The sequence below is a fragment of the Bathycoccus prasinos genome (genome assembly GCF_002220235.1).
Source record: "Bathycoccus prasinos genomic : Chromosome_3".
Taxonomy (NCBI): domain Eukaryota; kingdom Viridiplantae; phylum Chlorophyta; class Mamiellophyceae; order Mamiellales; family Bathycoccaceae; genus Bathycoccus; species Bathycoccus prasinos.
The window spans coordinates 286,763-309,395 of NC_024006.1; the positions used below are offsets into that span (position 1 = coordinate 286,763).

A 22,633-nucleotide genomic window follows, 5' to 3' on the forward strand; every position below is an offset into this window, starting at 1 on the left:
GTTTAGGGAAATGCGTCACTTTTCCAATTCAGAATGCAGAACACCAACACGAAGAAGAAGAAGACAAAGAAGACAAAGACCATCATCGCGGACGAGCAACCTCGTCTCCTCGAGACAAAGGAGAAGAAAAGAAGAGGAGGAAACCAGAAGAGCAACAAACGCGCTCTCGATATCGAGAGTTCTCTCTCTTTATCTTCTTCTTCTTCTTCTTCTTCTTCTCAAGAAGCGGTAATACCGTTAGGGAAAGACGAGGAAACCTACCACGTGTACTCCGCGGTGTTTATTAAACTCTTCTCTTCTCCTTACTCTTCTCATGCGAAAACGAGGAAGACCACGGGAAGACTTTTAGGTGGAGAAGGCTTTGAAAAGTGTACCAGCAGAGAGGCGCTTCTCTCGCTCGCGTTTTACGGAGACGAGGAGGAGGAGGAGGAGGAGAACGAATTAGATGGTCGGAGGAGCAGCACGAGCAACACCTTGAAGAGCGTCGTCTCTTTGGAAAGAGTTTCGTTGAGCGGCAGAAGCAACAAAGGCGGGAAAGGAGGAGTGTCTGTCGTCCCGTGCGTGGCTGCCTTTGCCGCGATGGACGAGATTCGATTCGCGACGAAATCTTCTTCTTCTTTGCGTTTTGTTTTGACCAACGCGGAGAACAAACGCGTGTGCGAAGGAAGGTTGAACGCCGCCGGAGAAGGGGTGGCGGCATCGATTTGGAGTCGGGTGGAGAGCGAAGAAGACGAACGAGAGGAGGAAGAGGAGGGAGAGGAGAAAGGCAAAAAAGTTTTATCGCGGACGGAAAAGAAAGCAATAACGACCGAGGCGGCGACGAGGGGAAAACGAAGAGGAGAAAGCGACGAGGAGACGTGCCGCTTGGAAATGTCGTTCGTCGGTGAAAACGCGACGGTGAAAGCGTCGTGCGAGGTGCCCGCGGAGAAATTTTTTGCCATTTCCCGCTCGAATGAAAGACGCGTCTCTTCTTCTTCCCGCGAGCATTCGCCGACGCCGTCGGAAAGAGGAGGGGGCGCGGGTTCCGAGAAATCCGTCTCTTGGCACGAATTCAACGTCGATCGAAGAGATGATTTCGCGAATAGCAGCGGGGACGACAACGTCGATGACGACGAAATCGACGACGACGACGAAAAGAACGATTTGAAAACTCTACTCGTTCGTGGTAATACTACTACGAATAGTAGTGAGAGTAGTAGTCACATCAACGGTAAAGAAGAAAAGATAATGAAACCGGCGATGATGCGAAACAAAAAGAACTCAAAGTTAGTCTCCTGCTTGCGAGAACTGATTCCGTTAGAAATTCCTTCCGCGGTTGCTTCGTCTGGAAACATGATTTTACGGAAAATCGACGATTCGAAGGCTTACGCTCAAGACACGACGGCGCTGATACGAGCGCAGTACGCGGAATTGACCAAAGAATGGAATCACACGAAAGCAAAACTCAATTCATCCGGCGATATCATCTCGGAAGAAGAAGAAGAAGAAGAAGAAGACAGCATTCGCGGTACGAACCGCGCGTTAGTCGAGATGCAACAAATGACCATCGTTGACGACGGCATGAAAAGTGTCGTCAGCGGAAGAGCCGAAGCAAACGCCTCCACGGAAACCCACGCCAACGAACTTTCGTGGTTCTCCGCGGGCGTGCGCATTGGCGTCGGCGTTGGATTGGGAACGTGCTTAGGTGTTGGAATAGGTGTTGGAATTTTGGTCAACGGTATGGTCGCTGGTAAAGATAAAATCGCACGGATCCGTACGGTCGTAAAAAGCAGAATAACCGGAAGTTAAAGAAAAAGAAAAAGAAAAAGAAAAAGAAGAAGAAGAGATTAGTTTAGACGCTCGCTCGCTCGCTCGCTCGCCGCAAAGAGTTGTTGTTGTTGTTGATAGTATTGAACTACTTTTAATAATATTTTATACTCGAAGAAAAATGATATACAAAAGGTATACAAAAGGCTATGGATATATATACCTCTTCCCACGACTACTACAACGAATACCCGAGTTGCACCAACAATTGTCCCAACCACTTTTGCGTCGCCGCGTCGTCCTTCAGATGCGCGGTAAACGCCGGATCTCTCAACTGATCCGGAAAGCACCTCCTCAAACACTCCGCCGCTCTCGGATTATCGCTCAACCGTAAGTAACACCTCACGATGTGCTTCAACAACCTCGCGCTCGGTTGTTCCGCCAACTGCGCGACCATCCCCCCTAACACCGACCCAACCGCGTAGCACCTCTCCGCCGTCGCGCACGTGTACGCCAACCCGACTTCGTCCGATAAAATTTTCTGCACGATAAACGTCGCCACCGTTTTCGACAGCTCCGACCCTAACTCCATCGTTCGTAAGCATAACGGGATTATCTCCGTGCTCAGTAAGAAATTAATCACCTCCGTGTCGTCCACTTTCACCAACGCGCCGATCACCCCTAACGACGTCAACCGTAAATACTCGAACGGTCTCGTTTTGCTCACCGTGTTCAAAAACGGGTACAAGAACAACGGCACGTGCGCGTTTAAAAACTGCGCTCGCGTGTCCGGATGCGACGCCACGCACTGCAGTAAAGCTAACGCGTTGCACACTCTGTTCGACGCGTGATTCGTTAAAGACGGTGGCGATAAGAGAGGATAAATGGAGACGATTTCTTGCAACAACGCCGGGACGACGCCGTAGCTGTGCCACAACACCGGCGCGAGATCGACGAACAGATCTCTCCGTTTGCTGATGTCTAACAAGGCGTTTTCTCTCGTTTCTGGGTCTTGTAAGCTCGCGACCAGGTGTTCCATTTTTAACGCTTGGTTGTTTGATGAAGCATTGTTGTTCGAAGTAGTGCTCGTTTGTTGCTGTGTCTGCGCGGCTTGCGCGGCCATCATCATCGCGTGTACGAATCGTCCAATCGATTGGAAACGCTTTGACGCTCTCTGCGCTAAAAGCTTTTCGAACACGTCTCGAACAAATATCGATCGTATGCGAGCGGAATTTTCCTCGAAACACAAAAGGCACTCTCACGACTCGTTTACTACTAAAGAATATAAGAGTGTTCGTCGTTGTCGTCGTTCTCTTCCGTCGCTGTTGTGTTGTTGTTGTCGCGGAAAGTTGTTCGTCTCTCTTTCACGTGCGAGTCAAGGTGTTTTCGAAAAGGGGAATTTAGGGTTTTTAGGGTTTAAGGGTTAACGGGAAACGTCGAGCGAATTTTCCTCAAAAGAAAAGAGCGTTGTGTGCTCTGTTGTTGCGTTGTTTCTGTCGTCGTCTCACAAACGGTGGCGGCGTTTGACACGAAGAACAAAGAAGAGAGAAAGAGAGCGCGGGTTTTACGGAGCGCGCTCGTACATCTCCGCCTCTCTCGTGTTTTTGCAGGCGCGTCTTTTTGCTTCCGAGAGGAGTAGTATTATATTGGTGCGTTCGATTCGTCTCGCGAGGCGGATGCGCGCAGAGCATGTTGGAACGCGGAGAAGAGGATTCGTTTCCTTTGCACGGACGACGACGAGGATGCGATTTTTGGTCACATTCATCCTCGGCGCGGCAATTTTGACGACGACTTTGACGAATAATGGTGTTTCTTGTTCGGACGATATCGTCCAGAAAGAGGACGGTGGCGATATCGTCGTCCCGAAAGTGCACATCAGTCGACATTTCACCACGAGCGACTCAAAGACTGGGTTCCCGTTCGCGCTCGATCCCGTGGTAAACGCGCTCGAAAAAATGTTGATTACAACATCATCCTCTTTCTCCGACGACGATGATAGAGACGAGGAAAAAGCAGAAGTAAAGGAGGCGTTTACTAATAAGGAGAATCCAAAATACAAAGGGTATTACTGTCCTTTCGTCGGCCACGCCAAGTGCGAGGAGACGGATTCGCCGGAAAAGTACCACGGCGTGGACGCGTGGACGATCGACGAGACGTTCGAAGGCGTTTCGCCACCAGAACACGTACCTTTGGGAGAGTTTGACCAGACGAGGAAAGTACCGTCGCCGTGGCGCGCGTTAGGCGTGAGAGAGAGAGAAGGCGAGAAGGCTTTGAAGGAGGTGTTGAGGCAGAGGAGGAGAGGCGGCGGCGGCGGCGGGAGTAGTAGTAGTAGCGAGGAGGAGGAGGAGGATTCGTGGACGAGGAAGTACGAGAATAATAACAACGCGGATTATTTTTACGAGGATGACGCGACGTCTTCTTTTGCTTCTTCTTCTTCCTCGTCGTCGTCGTCGTCGTCGTCTGAGGAGAAAATCGAGGAGGCGTTCAACGCCGCCATGCGCGTGTTGCAATTTCACGATTCGGACTTGGAACGCGTAAGAAGAAGTAGGAAGTATAAGAACAAACACTATCCTGGCGAGGAAGCCATGCGAATGGGCATCGAACAAAGGTTTGGAAACATCAAGACGGCTTTGCTTGATTTCATGAAATTACTCATCAGTTCGAAAGAAACGAAGAGTCCCATGGAGGTTTACATCGAGTTGCTTCAAATGGGTAACTGTTTCCGGGCGAGAGGCGAGTTGGGCGACGCGGATTACGCGACGGATGCGTTCGAGATGGCCTTGTTAGCGAAAGGCGTCGCCAGGACGCAAAACGTGGAAGTATACATATTTTATGGCGAGTTTAAAACGTACTTGAACGAGTTACCAGCGGCGAAAGCGTTGTTGCAAGAAGGCGTGAAGCAGGATCCTCGCAATCAACCGATGTATTTCGCGTTAGGTAACGTCTGCGCGAGTCAAGGTCAGTGGGAGGAGTCGATCGCGGCGTTTGGGAAAGCGGTAGAACTCGCTCCGGGACACGAACGATCGAGAGAGGCGTTGGAGGCAGCTATGAAACACGCGGTTGGCTCGAACAGACGCATGTACGCCGCTTTGTGTTTGTTGCTCTTAGCAGTTTTAGCGTGTTCTTCGATGATTATTTTCTTAATGGGCAGTAGTAGTAGTGGTAGCAAAGAGAAAAAGGCGAAAGACAAAGAGAGCAAAAAGCGCAAGTAAAGTGTGTTTTATTATATGATACTAATGCAAGCGTACGTAGAGTAGTAATATTTCACAGCTCTCAATCTATTGGCCAAACAAGCTCGGAATATACGCGTGATACGCAAACTCAGGGTCAAACACGAATTGCGGGAACCACATTTCCGACGGATCTAGCAGTTTGTGCCAAAACAAAACGATCCACGGGCCGACGCTTCCTAACGCCACGTTCAACCAAATCGCGTATTTCATCGGCATCTGTTTCCTCCACCCTAACGTCGAGATGAAAATCAACAACGCGACGGTTAAAGACCCAGTCGTACCTTTTACCAAACGCAAATGAAAATCACTATCGTTAAAGAGTTGACTCGTGTGCCAAAACTGTTCCGGTCCCAAGTACGTGTACACTGCCATGTAGCAGTTATCGAACACCGCCGCGGCGGCGTTCAAACCGACGTACGTCAACGTCGCCGCGTCTGGCGACATTTTCCCTAACCTCTTGCGACTTCCAGCCGTGATGAATTTATTCAATTTATTCCCGAAACTCATATCTTCCTCCTTCACGTCTCTCGGTACCTCCGGAACCAACGCCAAACAAAACTCCGTGCTCTCCCACAACTTGGCGATGGAAAAATACCAAAACGGCATCACCGCCCAAAACATCCAATCCGGCGCGTCTGGTTGCGCCGACCAGGCAATCCAAACCACCCCTTGAAACGACGCGACAAACGAATACCCGAGCTGCATGGCGTACTTCCCTTCTTTGCTCGCTTTAAATATGTTCATCAAAGGCCCGTACGATAACGAGTTTACCAAAAACAACGACGACGTCACCCACATCCACGTCCACCCCGGGCTTTCCCTAAACACCCTCTCTACAACCACCGCATACAACGCGACCGCTAACGCACCAGCGCCAGAAAACACGTGCAAAGTTGACGCTAAAGTTCTCGATTTTCTCTGAATCGGGTTCCCGATCGGTCTCGGCACAGCCGAAGATCTCCAGAGCGCGTACGCGGTGCCAAAAAACAACGTCGCCAAGTACACGTCTTCGATGTACCCGCCGACGCCGGGCGCGTGGTTCCCAATTAACCCGTTCCAAAACGAGAGCATGAATCCCTGAATCTTCTCCAAAGATTCCTCGGGACCGCCGTTCAAAGCGACGATCCCGCCGGCGATCGTCGCCGTCGCAAGAAGCACTAGATTTTCATCAGAAGAAGAACTGTTGTTCTCGTCGTCCTTTTTTGACTTCTTCTTCTTCACCGCTTCGTCCTCCTCCTCCTCCGCACCTTCCTCGACTTCTTTCTCCGCGACGACGACCACCCCCATCATCCGTTGCTTCTGTTGCTCCGATATAGATGATTGTTGTTCTCGTTGCGACGACGAAGAAGCGCATCGGATCGATGATGATGTGGAGGCTCCCACACTGGATAACAGACGTTCTGGATGTTTTTCTTTTTGTTGAGTACGAGGTACTCTTGGTCCCCTCCAAATCCTCCTCCTCCTCGAGGAATACGAAACACCACGACAACGACTCCTCGCCGTTTCTGTCGCGGATGCCGTCGCCGTGGTAATCATCATTTATTGATTATTTGTGGTGTTATTCGTATCCGTGTAATGGAGAAAAAAAGAAAGAGAAAGGAGGAGGAAGATACTCTCAAGTGTTAGGGTTTAATACCCTAAACTTTTGCCTTGATTTTTCCACCCTTTTTACTCGCGTGAATTTTCGTCATTTTGTCGGCTTTCGTTGCACACTTTCGAGCGAGCGATTGAGCGACGGAAACATCGTCATGACGCAACAACGAGAGGGTGATGTTGGTGTTTTCAGTGCGCCTTCTTTGATCCAAGTCCCGATCGGCGACAGCGGCGAACACGTCTCGATCGACCCGCACAATCTCTCGCAAACGAACGTGGAGGACATTCTCGGCGTCCTCCAATCGGAATTGGCCCCGTTGCGAGTGTGGTTGGAGTGCGCGAAAGCGTACTTGGCCGAGGATAACGAGGAGGCGTTTTTGGAGATAGTTGGGAGCGGGTGTTCGCCAGGTGAGCGAGCGTTTTTAGTATTCACTCGTCGTCGTTCTTCTTTGTCTTCGATTTTCGACGAGTGGCGATCCGATTTCGACGATCGTTTTTCCCCAACCTTTGCTGACACTTTTGTTCTCTCGTTCTCTCTCTCTCTCTTCGAACAACAACAACATTAATAACAGAAATCGAACAGTACTACCCGAACGACGTGTACGGTCGCGCGAAACTTTTGTGCTGTTCGGCCGCGCACCAGGTAAACGTTGCCGCCAGATTACGATTAGGAGGAAAAGGAAAAGGAGGGCAAGCGAATACTACGAACGCGCAAAGACGACAAGAACATTTAACGCGAGCGGATAAACTGCTCCAACGCGCGTTCGCGATCGCGTCGAAAGAACAAGTGGTGGCCATCACGAGAGCGCACTTGTTGTTCGAGAAAGGGGAAAAGCCAACCGCGGAGAAGATTCTCGATTCGGCGTTGGCGATGAAGGACGGAGGGAGAGACAACGTGGCGGCGATGTTATGGAAAGCGAGGAGGCTGTTCGTGGAGGAAAGAAAATATTCGGAGAGTTTGACGTGGTATAAGAGGGCGCTGAAGATGCATCCGCAAGCTCCTGCGGAGGTGAGGTTAGGGTTAGCTGCGTGTCACTTTGCGATGAAAGATTTCGCGAGCGCGAGGTTGGCGTTTGCGAGAGCGGCGGATATGGATAACGAGTGCGTGGACGCGTACGTTGGGTTGGCAAAGTGCGATTTAGCCGAGTTTGAGGAGGTTGGGACGAAAGAACACGCAGAGGCCGTGGAGAGGTCGGTGGAGAATTTGTATAAAGCGTTTGAGATTGATCCGACGAACCCGTTAGTATCGTTGACGTTGGCGGAACATTATTTGTACTCCTCCGCTTCCGCCGGCACGTCTTCGGAGGAATTGAAAAACATCGAAACTTTAACGGATGGGATTATTAAAAACGAGAAAGAAGCCAGCGTGTTTCGCGCGGAGGCGTTGTTTATTCGAGCGCAAGCGTTCCACGCATCCGGTAATTTACCGAGCGCGTTGACGTATTACCAATCCGCGATTGATTTAGACAAAAATTTTGCCGCGCCACACTTTGGCGTAGCGCAGATTTTCTTGAAACAAAACGATGCGTTCGAAGCGAAGAAACATTGCGAGAGAGCGCAATCGGCGTATCCGGAAAGTTTATTCGTGAAGAGAGCGTTTGGGAAGTTGTGCGCGGCAGTAGGTGATTCCAAACGAGCCGTGGAAATGTACGATTTCGATCCGTACAAGAGAGACGGCACGGATTTTCAAACCATGTTAGAGCTCGGAGAATTATTGGAACGTTCGGACGCAACGAGAGCGTTAGAGGCATACGAGAAAGCGATGAACATTGCCAAGAAAGTTGGAGATACCATAGATGCGGTGACGTTGAATAACGTTGGCGTGTTGAGAGCTCGATTGGTGACGAGTACAACCGGCGCCGAAAAAGAAGATAATCAAAACAACAAAGACAAAAATATTAGCAAGAATGATGACACCGACGTGAAGAACAAAGAAGCATCTTTACACTCTTTGGAAGATGCCCTCGATATTTTCTACCCGGAAGCTGCCCCGAACGTTGCTTCGAAACTTCAAAAAGGCGACAAGAAAGCTATCGATTTGGCGAAGAAACTTCCCGCGCCGGCGCGAGCGGTCGCGTTCAACTTGGCCAAAGCCGAAGAGATTTTCGGCGAAGAGAAGAAATCTTCGAGTTTGTTCGAGACTTTGAACAAGTCTAACCCGGACGATATCGACGTCGCGTTACGAAAAGCGATCGAACTGTGCGAACGATTCGGGGATTTCGAAGGCGCTTTAACTAAAATCACGGAAGCGTTGAAACGAAACCCGGGCAACGCAGACGCCGTCGCCACTAGCGGTTGGGTTTTAATGAAGCAACGCAGATGGAAAGAAGCTGAACAACAATTCGAAGAGTTGAGAGAGTTACCGAGCGATCTCGCCGAGGAGGATAAGTTCCATCTTCGCAACGCAGCTGGTGGCGGCGACGAGGCGAGCAAAAAAGATGACGACAAAACGTTGAAGCTCGACGAGTACGCGTTGGTTTCCGCCGGCAACGCCGCGTACTACTCCGCGTTAAAAGAAGGTTTACACAAACGTTCCGATCCGAAAATCCGCCAACGAGAAGATGATCACTACAAAAGAGCCGAATCGTTGTATAAGAAAGCGCTGGTGAAAGAACCAACCAACGCGTTTGCGGCGAACGGTTTAGCCATTCTCCTCGCCGAACGCGGTCGCATGGACGACGCCAAGGCGGTTTTCACGTTAGTTCAAGAATCTTTGGAGATTGAAAACGCAGGCATTGCCGGTACATCTGCCTCCGCCGCCACCAAAATCCTCTCTGAACTCCAAGCGGACGTCCTCGTCAACCTCGGTCACATCGCGTTAGCGAAAGCGCAATACGCCGCCTCGCTCAAATTCTACGACCGCGCGCAGCAGGAATTCTACCACGGCACGTCGCATGAAATCATGCTCTTTCAAGCCCGGGCGCATTACGAGAACCAAAATTTGCTTCAAGCGAAGAAGACGTTACAGGAAGCGTTGCACATCGCCCCGATGAACCATCGCGTTCGATTTAACTTGGCGTACGTTGTCCAAGAACTCGCGCAGAGGTCGTTGAACGATACGTTGAAATCCGTCTCTTCGGAAGGTCGCGTCGCGAGAGTCGAGAAAGCTTTGGAGAACATTCAAGTCGCGTTGCACATGTTTACGCAACTGAAAGAGTTAGGGAACCAACCGAAATTCGGTTTTGATACGAAACGTACGACCGTGCACGCGAATTTTTGCAAACAAGCTTTGGAAAAGTCCAAGCCGCACTTGGAGAAGGCGCACGCGGAGGAGGAAAAATTGATGAAGTCGAAGAAAGCGCAGATGGAAGCGAGAAAAGCGCTGGAGGAAGGACGTGCGAAAGAGAAAGCGGCGAAAGCTTTGGAAGAAGAGCAAAAGAAACGAGAGTTGGAAGCGATTGCCGCAGAAAGCGAGAGAAGATTCAAAGAGACTCGCATGCGCTGGGAAGCGAGAGCTCAAGCGAGGAGAGGCGGAAAGGATTACAACCCAGAGGATGGCGACGACATGGAGGATGGCGGCGAAGGCGCCGTCGTCGGCGGAGAAGGCGTTCCCAAGAAGAAAAAGAAGCCGGCGGCGAAAAAGAAGGAAAAAAAAACAAAGAAGCCAACGACGAATGGTTCTTCGTCATCCTCCTCGTCTTCGAGCGGCTCGAGTTCGGATTCGGATTCGAGCACTTCCTCGGATTCCGACGACGACGTCGATACCAAAACCGCCAAGGCGCAAGAACCGCAAACGGAAGAAGAGAAGGCCAAGTTGAAAGAGAACGCGAAAGCGGCTTTAGCCGCCGCGGGATTATTTGATTCAGACGACGACGACGACGACAAGAAGGAAGAAAACGATGCGCCTGGCGCGGCGTTCTTAGCCGCCGCGAACAAACGCAAAGAGCAAGAGAAGAACGTAGAAGAGGACGAGGACGAGGGAGAAAAAACCGCGGAAGAGGAGGAACCTTCAAAAATTCGTCGCGTGATGATTGACGACTCGGACGACGACGAATGAATATAATAAACGCAACAACGATACTTACTGTAGGTAGCATTACTTTCTTTATTATTGTACCACGGTACCAAGGTAATAATAGAGTATTATTACCCACAATATTAGCAAATCTACGACTACCTCGCTATGCATCATCATCTAAAAACTATTTTTCAGCATCACCGACGCTCGCGTCGTCGCCTTCGTCCTCTAAGAACGTTTCAAAAAACGCGCTCAACAAAACGCTCGCGGAACTCGCCCAAAAGCACACCGCGAACCCGGTCCTCACGTCGTTTTCGAACGCGGTGTATATAACGCCCGATAATATCGTTCCAAACAAGCGTCCAAACGCGTTAGCCATGTAATAAAAGCCAACCGACATGGACAGTTTGTTCCCTTCGGCGTATCGAACGACCAAATACGAGTGGATGGCGCTGTTCACCGCGAAGAGAAACGCGAAGAAGGCGATGCCGAGAACGACTAAAACAGCTCTCTCAGTTTCGTATTTTTCCTCATCTTTTTTCGAATCAAACAATTCGGTAGAAACGCACGCGCCTAAAAACAACGGGCACAACACCAACAAAACGTTCCACAACACCGCGACGCGCTTGTTCGGCGGCGACTGCTTCAGCGGTTTCAACACCAACGCCGGAGTCCAGGATTGTAACTGACCGTACACGATGATATACCCGGCTAACATCGCTCCGACTGCACTTCTGGACCATCCCATCCCGCCTATTGAATCTCTCAAAAAGAACGGCAACGGAATCTCAAACCATAAATCTCTCGACCCGAACAGAAACACTCTGGACAAGGACAAATACTTCGTGTTTCGATTTTGCGTCAACGCTTTCTTCAACGTCACGTTTTCCTTCCCCACGCGTCCTAAATCTTTGCTCAAACCAAAAAACCCAAACGGTAACGCGATGACGATGAGTGCAATCATGACGATCAAACTCGTCGCGTAACTTATCGTCAGCAACCACGCGCCGAGAAAATACCCGACCCCTTTGAACGAATTCTTCAACCCCGTCAAACCGCTCACGAGGACGAACAATCGATTTTGCTTCTCATCCGGAGTGACTAACTTCGTGACCGTTTTCCCGCCTAACTTTGTTAAATCCTTCGCAATCCCACACAACGCTTGCGCCCCAGTCACGTACGCGATCGCTTCCATCTTCGACCATTTATCGTCCCACGCGAAGAGCGCGCTCAACCCCACGATTTGCAAGCACAACCCCACCAACAACGTCATCCGAATCCCCCATCGCGCGCCCATAATCCCGGCGATTAAATTCGTCAAAACGCCCATTAACTCGTACAAGGAGAACATGATTGCAATTTCCATCGCGGTGAAGGATTTCCCGTACGCGTGTAAGAGGACGATCATCCGCACCGCGCCGTCCGTGATGGTGAATAAAATGTAGGTGATGGAGACGATGGCGAACGGGAACAACGCGTGTGGTTGTTTCTTTTCTTTCTCAGCGTTCACTCTCAGAGTCTCCGCATCAGTTCCACCTGATCCTCCTTCACCTTCGGATATTTTCATTCCTCTTTTTTAAACCGCTCGTCGAAAAGCGAGCTTTCACTTTAGAAAAGCTCGTCTTCTGTCGTCGCGCGTTTACGGAGACGTGAGAAGAGTTTGAACAATGGGATAAATTGGAATATTCCTCTAGAGTTTAGATACGAATTCGAAGTCGTTCGCGTCATAAAGAAGGGCACGTGACATCGTAAATATCTATATCTGCGCGAACGAGACGACGACAAAACAACGAGAAGAACAAACGCAGAAGATTGCTGCTCTTTTTGCACCACGGAATACAACAAATAAGAAGAGAGAGAAAAGATGGGAGGATTCCTGCGACGAATCCAAGACGTGGACCTTCGGGAGAAAATCGTCCTCGTGCGAGTGGACCATAACGTGACGATGATTGAGTCGAAGAAAGGCGACGGTTTAACCGTCATTTCCGACGCGTTCCGGGTGGAAAGTTCGATACCGACCTTATACGCGATAATCGAACGAGGCGGGAGGCCGATTTTGATGACGCACGTGAACCGACCGAGAGATAAAAAGACGAAGAAAATCACGATGGATGAGAAAAGAGACGGGACCAAGGCGATTGCGAGATATTTGAGCGAGAAACTCGGGTGCGTGTTTGCGAGTCCGAGAGTTGTGGAGAAGACGGACAAGGCGGGAGAAGAAGAAGAGGACGACGGCGGGATCGAAATGTCGCAATTTTTTAAAGATGGAACGATGCAAACGATGATTGCGGATTTGAAAGCACGAAGGATTGGCGGGATATACATGCCGAACGTGAGATGGTTTAGCGGAGAAGAGAGAGGCGGGGAGGAATGCGGCGCGCGATTGGCGAGGGAGATGGCGAACATGGCGGACGTGTTCGTGAACGACGCGTTCGGGTCGTGGCAGCCGCACGTGAGCACGTTTGATGTGGCAAAGTTGTTGCCGAGTTACGCCGGGCTGTTGATGCAGAGAGAGTTGGACGCGATGAGGAGAGTTTTGGAACCGGTTCGACCGTTTGTGGCGGTCGTCGCGGGATCGAAAGTGAACACGAAGATTGGGACGTTGATCAACGTGGCGAAAAAATGCGACGCGTTGATTCTAGGTGGAGTGATTTATAACGCGTATTTATCGGCTAAGTATGGAGTGAAAATCAAAGGCGTGGACGAGGAGGACGTGGAGTTAGCGAGGACGCATTTAGTGAACGCGGAAGAGGTGCGAGAGAAACTTTTGGAGTTGCCGACGTTGGTTGAATCGAAAGAAATAGACGGATGCGGATGCGTGCCGGTCGATGGGAGGTGCACAACCATGCCGAAAGAGTACGACGACGTTCGCTTGGTGCACGTAAAAGACATGAAGCCTGGGAATGAACACTCATTCATCAACGATGTCGCTTCGATTTCGTACTCAGACGAGAAGATTGTCCAGGCGGTGAGAACGGCAAAGACGATTTTAGTCAATGCGGTTATGGGATACACTTCGAAAGGCTTTCACGAAGGCACCGTTGGGCTAGACGAACTCATTCACAACAACACAGATAGTTCATCGCCGGCGAACGTCTTCTTTGGCGGTGGTGATACTCTCCAAGAGTTCAAATCCTTATCGCCGGGAAGTTATCTCAACGCTCTGGAAAATCCTCAAACGTATTTGTTCACCGGAGGCGGGACGGTGTTGAAAGTCATCGAAGTAGGCGAGGCTGGAAAGTTAGACATTGTTCGAGTCTTGACCGACGAGGAGGACGAAGACGAAAGAATACAAGACAAAAATAAAACGTCGTCGCTCACCGACGCGGATTTATACGACGACGACGAAAAGCGGGAAGATCGAAAGGGAGATAAAGAAAACGTCCTCGTCGCGAAAATAAAACAACCCGAATGCAACGCCGACCGCGTAAACTGCGATTGCTCGGATCTCAACGCGCACTACCCGCACCAGCGCTTGTAATTATAAAATAATTTTTATCATCATCAATTTTTGTGTGCGCGTGTTATTCTCGTTTGTGTTATTCGTATTCGAGAGTAACATTCGTTACAAGCTTCTCTCTCATCAAATCTCTCGAGACTTCTTTCGCTTCACATTTTTTGCCGCAAAGGCTGCGTTCGACGTATGATTTTAAAAGAGGAAAAGGACCCCCTTTCTTTCGACGACGACGACGACGAAGACAAAGACAAAGCGCCGTCGCCGTTACCAGCGGTGATAAGCAGTTACCCGGAGGAAGACCCGAACGATTCGGACTTGTACGAGATCGAAGGCTACCCGGTCGACGCGGAACCGATTTCTTTGGATTTTTGCGAGAAGTTGCTCCTCGTTGGCCGTTACCGACAGAGCGGCGTGATGGCGTATACGATTTATAAAACGCATCAAAAAGGGGAATACGTGTCCGCGTTTCCAGAACGAGAGAAAGGAAGAAACGTGAATGTCGTCAGCATGGCAGTTTGGATCCAGTGTAAGTTCAAAACGACCGGATTGACGACGATAGAGGAGGATTTAAGGGTGTTGTGTGAGGATGGATTTTTAGAGGCGAAACGAGGAGGACGAAGACGATTCGGACGACGACGGGAGGAGGAGGAGGAGGAGGAAGAAAAAGAAGAGGAAGAAGAAGAAGCGCGAAAAAGAGAAAGAGCGGCGCACGACGAAGTCGGGATCGAGTTTAACAACGAGAGCGAGCGGATGGTTCTGGACAAATGTCCGAGAGTTTTACGATTGCTTTGGGCGAAATTGAAGTGGGAGGAAGACGCGGACGCGCCGCCGGATTTGACTTTGGCCGAGCAAAGTGAGCGGAGAAGGAAGGAATATCTCGACGCTGGCGATTTGGAAACGAGGAGGAGGAACAGAGGAGAAGAACAAGTGAAAGAGGTGGAGAGAGTTTTGTTGAAGTACGTGTTGAGTTACGACGAGGAAGGGAGGAAGGTTGACTTCGACGAGGATGATGATGATGAAGAAGAAGAAGATAAAGAAGAAGAAGAAAACGTGGACGTCTGCGGCGGCGAAAGAGAGAGTAAAAAAGTGCCCGTCACGGATCAAGCGTCGTGGCTGTACGCGGTGGAAATTCTCGCCAGAGAAAGGAGTGCGCCCGAATACGCTCAGGAGTGGATAGAGAAACGGTACGAGCGTGGTGGTTGCAGTCGAGAGGCGTACGAGTGCATATCGAGGGACATCGGGGACGTGATCGAGCCGAAGATTGTCAATGTGCGGGTATCATATAACGGAGGGAACGTGAAGACAGAGCAGATTGTGACGAGGAAAAGCGATGGGAAAAAGATTATGCGACGGGTGCAGACAGATAAGAAGCCAACGCCGAAAGATGTGTATTATCTTCACGAGGAAGAGGAGAGGAAGAAGAAAAAGGAGAAAAAGACGACGGGAAACAAAGTAACGGCGAAACAAGAACCATCAATGCAAACGCGCTCGAAACCATCGCGCCTGACCACCCCACCGTCGTCCTCGTTTTACGAAATGATTAAAGCGGAAGTGAACTACAGTTCGGCAGGACTTCCTATCAAAATAGCATCCGGCGTTGCCATCCTTGGCGTGGGATACTCGATTCTTACCGAAACGTATCGTCTTTTTCGCAGAGTAGGAGGAAAGAGATAAATCGCGCACACAGGTAGCACACACATTAGATTTGGAAAGTAGAGGGTATGTTATTGCTTTTAGAGCGGCTGCGCAGGTAATTTAAGCACGATTTTGAAAAAGAGAAATGAAATGTTTATCTTCAAATTTTTATAGGAACTTTTGCATTAATAACTTTTGCTTCAATAATATTTAAATATGTTCCTTCTCAACTCAAGGCGCAAAATTCTATGAACTTTTTTAGTTCATATTCGCCCAGGCCGGATACTTGGACATCGGCGCAGCCGCACCTTGCGCGGTGAACGCCGCGGCGGTGAAACCGACAATGATCAAAGTCAAAACCCAACCAGCGACGGTCTTCATCAAGATGAACCAGTTAATACCGCCAACACCTTCCAAGCAGGCGACGCCGACAGTGGCACCGACTTGGCAGTGAGTCGTGGACAACGGCCAGCCGAGACGAGAACCCATGATAATAACCATGGCGGCGCCGAGCTCGATGCAAATACCTCTGGACGGGGTCATTTTGCAAATCTTGCCGCCCAAGGCGTGCAAGATCTTGTAACCGTACAAGGCCAAACCAATCACGATACCGAACGCACCCAAAGACAAGATCCAGTAGGAATCATCGCCCATCGGCATCTTCTTCTTCACGCCACCAGCTTTGTAAATGGTGACGATAGCGGCGAACGGACCGACAGAGTTGGCAACGTCATTCGCGCCGTGGGAGAAGGCATCTAAGCAAGCAGTTAAAACTTGCAACGGTCTCAACGCCAATTCGGTCTTTTCGTCGAAGACTTCGGCGTTGGCGTGGATCGCGGCAACAATTTCATCTTCAGCCGCCAACTGGTCGTTGTCGTGGTTCAAAGAAATAGCCAAGTGATCTGCGACGGCGTAGTACATTCTTGCCGGGATGCCAAAGACACCTTTTTGGATCACTCTCGGTTGCTTTTCCGGGAAGTCGGACGGCTTCTTGAACATGCCCGAATCAACACCGCCACCTTCGGCTCTTTCCAATTGAATTCGCTCCCAGTCGGCTTCAATCTTTTTGAACAAGATCGGGTTAACGACAAGGAAGGCAATGAGGCCGACGGCGCCGCCCATACCAAACGCCCAGGCCATGCACTCATTGATCGACATGACGTCCAATTCCAAAAACTTCGCGCCTTTGTAGACGATGAAGAAGGTGTTGATAACGACGGTTACCATCGACATGACCGGGAACAAGTATCTCGCAAGGTTGTAGGAGTTCGCTTGTCTCAACACCAAAGTTCTGATAACCAAAAACAAGGCAAACGCGAAAGCGCCGGAAACAATCGGAGAGAGCAACCACGAGCAGACAATCGCGGCAACACCTTTAACGTACGGAAATTCGTCAACTTTTTTTGACCAGATGACGCACTTTTGACCTCTGGTGACCAAAGTCATGCCAATCATGCCGCCGACGCAAGAGTGCGTCGTCGAGACCGGCATCTCCAAATACGACGCCAACATCAACCAAATACTCGTCGCGGCCAACACGCACAAGCACCCGTACATCATAATTGCCGGATCGTTGGTAAAGCATTTGTAATCCGCGATCCCTTTACGGATTGCCTCGGTCACGTGAGAACCCATAAATAAGGCACCCGTGAATTCGCACACGGCGGCGAGCATAATCGCCAACTTAATCGACACCGCGCCGGAGCCGACCGAGGTCGCGAACGCGTTCGCGACATCGTTCGCGCCGATGCCAAACGCCGTGCAAAAGCAGAGCAAAGCGCCGAGGACGACAACTGTTGTTGTTGTTGTTGAAAGAGAAAGAGAAATAGTTGGTGGTTAGTTTTTTTTCGTGAAAAAATTTTGCCTTTTTCTGGCTGAAATTTCAAGCCGCCGCCAAAAAATATTCCTTTTTGGGTCTGGAATATTCCTCTCGTGCTGGCTTTATATTCCTCAACAGACGCGTTTCTCTCTCTCTCTCTCTCTCGATTTTGATCGATTAAAGCATATCAAACGAGAGAGAGACGGTGGCAGTGCATCGTCGCTGTTCTTCTGAGAGGCGTTGATTTATGCTCGCGGTGGCGTGCGGCGCGCGAGGTGCGAACGCATCGTCGATAACGAGAGAATCCCGAGACGCATTGGAAAAGTTCTCGAGGGGGATAAAAAAAGAAAGAAGAGAATATAAAACAAAAGAAGAAGAAGACGCACTCCATTCGAAATCGTGCAAGTGGTCGTTGTTCGCGGTGAAGTCGAAGGACAACAAGTGACGACCAGCCGTGGTTAACGCGTCAGTGGAGGACATTTTGTATGTGTGTGTATGTATATATGCTTTGGGAATATATGTTCACAGAATGACGACTTTGAAAGCGCGTTTGAATTTTTAAACGAAAATCTCCGTGTGGCTGATATTTTTTGCTTTTTGCTTTTTTTCAACCACCCGGATTTTTGCTTTTTTTCAAAACAACCCACCGACCGTAAATGTTGTGTGTTCTTGTTTCTGTTGGGGCTGCTTTCTTTTAGAGGAGGGAGGATGCATTCAGAGTTAATATATTATATGTGCTCCGAGATCTGTGGTATACGAGGAGTTGGTGTTGGCTTTTTAATACACAAAATACGCCTAAACGCGAGGAGGCGTCGTTGAAACGTAAAGGTACTATTACTCGTGCTACCTCGTAGATATTACCGCGCGTAATTAGAAGTCGTGGGAGTTGTTGTCGTTGTCGTTGTATTCGTCGACGCGCGTTTGGTCGTGTACACTTTACTCGCGCCGCGACGTTTGGAATGCGTCCACTTTCCAGATTTACTCCCATAAACGCTCCACCGTTGGTTCAACCAAATGCACCCGTATTTGCACGCAAACATCCGCCTTTGACGTAACTCGATGATGAAACAGAAATAGATGTTCAAAATCATCGGTATTATGGCATACACGGAGAGTATCGAGGAGACGCAGGTTGGATTTAAAATCTCTCCGAGGATGACCATGCACGCGTGGCGTTCGGCTCGAATAGGCCATAACGCCGAGGACATGCGGAACATGACTACTTTCAAAACGATCAACACCGGCATGATGACATTTTCGAGCTGTTTATTACCAGATGGCAAGAAACTGAGCAAAATTCTTGACACTACGTTAATCGCTTCTCGGTGTCGCACATAAAATTTCGGGTTGAAGTAGTTCATATAACACAACGCCGGGAGCGTGCAAATCGCCACAAACTTTTTGAACAACTGAGTACAAGTAGACGGGAAGAAGATGATACCAAACAACTGATTCGCGCGATAAAATCGCACGTAAGCGATGAATATTGCCAATGAGTAGAACAAGTGCACGAACAAATCAGTTGAGATCTTCTCCGTTGAATCTTCGTGAACGTAAAGCTTTTCCATTTCCGGTTCGTCGAAAGATAAAATCGCCAAACCTGCTACGTAATCAGCCAATCGATGCCACGCGTTTTGAACTTGGGTGATTCGTGCACGTGCTGCGGTTTCGATATGAATCGCACAAGTCGACAATTCCATCCTTATCCTACTTTTTCGTCGATGATGCAAAAAGCAATCATTCAAAAAAGAATCTGCGCATCGCGGAGGACTTCCGTCTTCTCTCGACTGGAACTCGCTCGATCCACGAACTTCCTTTTTCTCATTATTCTCTTCTTCTTCTTCTATCGCGCGCGCCGTGGGTCTATTCAGCGCATTCATCATTTCGCGCCGAATGTGCGAAAAGTGTCGGTCGCAAACTTCTCGAACGACGTGATCGCAAGAGGAAAGCACCTTCGCGAGCTCTAAAGAAAGACGCACGCCTTCATTGTTTTCTTCCAATAATACATCGATGTCGCCTTCGTCGGTATCCGCGACTGGGGCAGTCGTGATGGTAGCAAAGTCTGTAGATTTCGATGATTTTGCGATATCTTTAACAAAATTTGTTTTCATATCGTCAATGATACCCGACGAATTGCCGCACACTTCTTCGTAAGCGTCCGTCCAGCACGACAACGCGTCTTGCGTAAAAAGGCGATGTTTCATAGCAATCGAGGTCAAATATTGGTCTACGATAGCTTTCGAAACGTTCCAAAACACATTCAGTGCACTTTGCACGCAGCGCTGCACGTATAGGTGTTGCAAACTGCCTCGTGGTTCATGCCCGGATGAGATATCTCTCGACGTCTCGCCCTTTGAATTTTTCAGCGTGAAGAAAGCGCGCACGTTTTCCTCTCCCAATAAAAAGAGTTCCAAGATCAGCGGCGAGGAATGCGCGAATACGTCCGATGAAGCCACGTGTAACGCGCATTCTTTCGATCCGTTAGGTAGAGTGACCATTGTTGTAGCACTTCCGAATATATCGGAATCACCACCATGAATAATAACCATCTTGACGAGATTCGATGAGCCCGATAAAGAGGCACTGTGGAGGTACGTCTTACACGTCGTCGCCAGAGCTGTGTGCGCTTTTCTCGAGAGCTGAAATTCTTCGAGCGCGCGTTTTTGTGCCTCGAATAAACGCTCGACGGTATACGAGAAGCTATTCCGCAACGACCACGACGTGATATCCTTTACCATTTCCCGAAACATCGGTCGTTCAAAGCTTTCAGAGCGAAAGTCTTCGGCAAAAATCGTCTCGAAGTGCGTTCGAAGGGACCGAGCCACTCTCGGACTCAAGGAATGCACCTCCGTGATGAACGATTGAATCTCATCCGCAACTTTTTCGTCTGGCGTCAAAATTGTCGTGAACCGATCATACGCAGGCTTGCCAACCAGATCTGGATGCGTTGAATCTTCATCGCTCCAGACGAGATCGACGGAGAGAACGCCCTCCGCGTAATCTTGCGGCACCGAAAAACATAACACCGAACTATCGCTTCCGACTCGGCGCAAAGACTTCACATCCTTCAGAATTTGACCGTTAATCCGCACGTGTGCGACCACGTTCTCCGCGATATTGCTTATGCGAAACAAATTGCCTTTGTTTTCATGCTGTTGATGTCCTTTCTTATGATTATTAATTGTGTTCTTCTTTTTATTCCTACTCGGATTGGTACAAATCACGAACGGAGCGTTCCATGGCGCTTCCAAACTTCTTCCGAAAGAAATCATTTTCGAGTTTTTTTCATCCGAAACTGTCCATTTTCCGTTCTTTCGAGTCGCCGATTGGTTCCGAAACGTGACGCTGGCGTCGACGTCGTCCAAAGTTCGATCTGCGTCGACGGCTTTTTGGGCAAGTTCTCGCGCGTTTATTTCTACGCTCGACCCCCCATTCTTCAGGCGCACTATGTCTGGAAATACGGCATCCACGGTAAGTTTAGTGCATCCCGGCTCAGCGCAAACGCGAATATGCGCGGCATCTTTAAAGATCTGACGAATTCCGTTACCAACTGCGGGAGAGATATCCGCCGGCGTACGATTTGAAATTTTAATCTCTGCGCGAGAGACGTGCACGTCGGGGAAGTTGGTCATTTTGTCCGCGTACAATTTTTGTTGCTGTTGCTGTCGTTCGAAGAATTCGTCTACGTCGCCAGAATACGTATCGCTGCCAATCTCTTCCAAATGTTTTCTTGCTCCCTCTTGCACGATGCTAAAGTCGCCTCCCGTGCTTTCCCCTTCCGCATCTTTATGTAAGTTCGTTCTGCTCCGATTTTGTAACGTCCCCGTCGTAAAGTCGTAAGAGAAGAGTCCAAGAACGTTACTTTGCGGACGAATTGGTTCTCCTGCGCTATCAAAATCGTTTAAGTACGCGTCGTCGTGCTCTTCCATGCCTGGAAACGCAAAGTCGAGAACATCAAAACCGCGCATGGTGCTTTGCCCTTTTTGTTGTCCCTGTTGTTGGTGTTGTTCATGATGATTTTGCTCTTGTCGCTGATACTTGTGGTGCTTCGTGTTGTCGTTGTTTCCACACGTATTCGAATCATCGCTGGGTTCTTTCCTAATTAACGAGGTGCTTTTCGAATTGCTCGTATTTGAGTTCCTTTGCTGTTGTTCTCCTTGCTTCAGCTGGTTTTGCCGCTGCGAAAGCTTCGTCGTCGTCAGATTACTTTTGGCCTGCGCGATCAGCGCGTCAAACGGCACGTGCTGCTGATACCCTTCGTCATTTCCGTTGAATGACGTCATTTCGCTTCTATCTGCATTCAACCCACTTCTTTTCGCCATCGCTGCCATCATCGAAGACCCTACCCCGTTGACGCCGTTCGGCGCCCGCACTTTCGCCAACTTTGACAGCGAGAGCGCGCACGCCCTCCTCTTATCTTTAAACTCCTCGATCGAGTGAAACCTCGTGCACTTTTGGCAAAACCTTTGCAACATTCCTTCGTGAAAGACCTCGTCCATTTTCAAATGCATCTCGCACACTTTCGATCGTTTCCCGTACACGCGCTCGCACATCATTTCGCACTTGTCCACGCGACAGCGGACGAGTTTGTCCTTGATGTTCGCGACGGAAGAGGACGACACTTTCGCACTTCCATTTGCAGAAGAGCCGCCCCCATTTCTATTTTTATTATTATTCCTCCTCGTCTCTCTCTTTCCATCTTCATTCGACGCGACGATGGTGATATTTTTTCCTTTTTGCTGCTGCCCAATCAAAAACCTCCTCTCGTCCGCTTCTATCTCCCGAGCGCCTCTCGAGACACCCACGAAGAGCGGGTTGTTCTTTGTGGTGTTGAGGTCAAACAGCGACAACTTCTCCTCGTCGTCGTCTTCGAGACGTTGTTTCTTCTGTTGTTTCTCTTCCGCTCTTCCAAAGGCGGGGGAAGAGGAGGATAATTTTTTCTCCTCCTCCTCCTCGGGGATCCCCGATTCTTCACCCCCGGAGGAAAACGAATCCATCTCGTTCTTCATTCGTCCGACGCAGTTGACTTGGTCCCACTCGTACTCGTCCACCTCCCAGGAAGGAGACGAAGAGCCTTTATTCCTCTTCTTCGTCTTTGTCTTCGTCTTTTTCTTCGAACGAAGGTGGTTTTGAAGGAGGAGCGTTGCCATCTCGTCCTCCATTGTTCCATACGTTGGAAATGTAAAAACTGG

At 49.6% G+C, this 22,633-nt stretch overlaps 10 protein-coding genes across 10 annotated transcripts; 5 read left to right on the forward strand and 5 right to left on the reverse strand.

Annotated features, from left to right (window-relative positions):
- Positions 1 to 33: 33 nt before the first annotated feature.
- On the forward strand, positions 34 to 1,788 carry Bathy03g01600 (unknown protein; the record flags this gene model as incomplete). The annotated part of the gene is made up of 1 exon (XM_007513921.1): positions 34 to 1,788. The coding sequence occupies one exon, from the start codon at positions 34 to 36 to the stop codon at positions 1,786 to 1,788; it is 1,755 nt and encodes a 584-aa protein (XP_007513983.1).
- A 196-nt stretch (positions 1,789 to 1,984) lies between these two features.
- Positions 1,985 to 2,869, reverse strand: Bathy03g01610 (cell differentiation protein rcd1; the record flags this gene model as incomplete). Its single annotated transcript, XM_007513957.1, has 1 exon — positions 1,985 to 2,869. The coding sequence occupies one exon, from the start codon at positions 2,867 to 2,869 to the stop codon at positions 1,985 to 1,987; it is 885 nt and encodes a 294-aa protein (XP_007514019.1).
- Positions 2,870 to 3,488: 619 nt separating this feature from the next.
- Positions 3,489 to 4,958, forward strand: Bathy03g01620 (unknown protein; the record flags this gene model as incomplete). Its single annotated transcript, XM_007513981.1, has 1 exon — positions 3,489 to 4,958. One exon carries the CDS (start codon positions 3,489 to 3,491, stop codon positions 4,956 to 4,958), a length of 1,470 nt encoding a protein of 489 aa, XP_007514043.1.
- Positions 4,959 to 5,024: 66 nt separating this feature from the next.
- Bathy03g01630 (SNF2 super family) lies at positions 5,025 to 6,266 on the reverse strand (the record flags this gene model as incomplete). Its single annotated transcript, XM_007514342.1, has 1 exon — positions 5,025 to 6,266. The coding sequence occupies one exon, from the start codon at positions 6,264 to 6,266 to the stop codon at positions 5,025 to 5,027; it is 1,242 nt and encodes a 413-aa protein (XP_007514404.1).
- Positions 6,267 to 6,727: 461 nt separating this feature from the next.
- Bathy03g01640 (SH2 domain binding protein) lies at positions 6,728 to 10,569 on the forward strand (the record flags this gene model as incomplete). The annotated part of the gene is made up of 2 exons (XM_007513999.1): positions 6,728 to 6,980; positions 7,145 to 10,569. The coding sequence occupies 2 exons, from the start codon at positions 6,728 to 6,730 to the stop codon at positions 10,567 to 10,569; spliced, it is 3,678 nt and encodes a 1,225-aa protein (XP_007514061.1).
- A 145-nt stretch (positions 10,570 to 10,714) lies between these two features.
- Positions 10,715 to 12,097, reverse strand: Bathy03g01650 (major facilitator transporter; the record flags this gene model as incomplete). The annotated part of the gene is made up of 1 exon (XM_007514129.1): positions 10,715 to 12,097. One exon carries the CDS (start codon positions 12,095 to 12,097, stop codon positions 10,715 to 10,717), a length of 1,383 nt encoding a protein of 460 aa, XP_007514191.1.
- A 297-nt stretch (positions 12,098 to 12,394) lies between these two features.
- Bathy03g01660 (phosphoglycerate kinase) lies at positions 12,395 to 14,011 on the forward strand (the record flags this gene model as incomplete). Its single annotated transcript, XM_007514064.1, has 1 exon — positions 12,395 to 14,011. One exon carries the CDS (start codon positions 12,395 to 12,397, stop codon positions 14,009 to 14,011), a length of 1,617 nt encoding a protein of 538 aa, XP_007514126.1.
- Positions 14,012 to 14,173: 162 nt separating this feature from the next.
- On the forward strand, positions 14,174 to 15,661 carry Bathy03g01670 (unknown protein; the record flags this gene model as incomplete). The annotated part of the gene is made up of 1 exon (XM_007514172.1): positions 14,174 to 15,661. One exon carries the CDS (start codon positions 14,174 to 14,176, stop codon positions 15,659 to 15,661), a length of 1,488 nt encoding a protein of 495 aa, XP_007514234.1.
- Positions 15,662 to 15,880: 219 nt separating this feature from the next.
- Bathy03g01680 (phosphate-repressible phosphate permease) lies at positions 15,881 to 17,921 on the reverse strand (the record flags this gene model as incomplete). The annotated part of the gene is made up of 2 exons (XM_007514304.1): positions 15,881 to 17,415; positions 17,828 to 17,921. The coding sequence occupies 2 exons, from the start codon at positions 17,919 to 17,921 to the stop codon at positions 15,881 to 15,883; spliced, it is 1,629 nt and encodes a 542-aa protein (XP_007514366.1).
- Positions 17,922 to 18,298: 377 nt separating this feature from the next.
- Bathy03g01690 (predicted protein) lies at positions 18,299 to 22,603 on the reverse strand (the record flags this gene model as incomplete). Its single annotated transcript, XM_007513888.1, has 1 exon — positions 18,299 to 22,603. One exon carries the CDS (start codon positions 22,601 to 22,603, stop codon positions 18,299 to 18,301), a length of 4,305 nt encoding a protein of 1,434 aa, XP_007513950.1.
- Between the last annotated feature and the right edge of the window lie 30 nt (positions 22,604 to 22,633).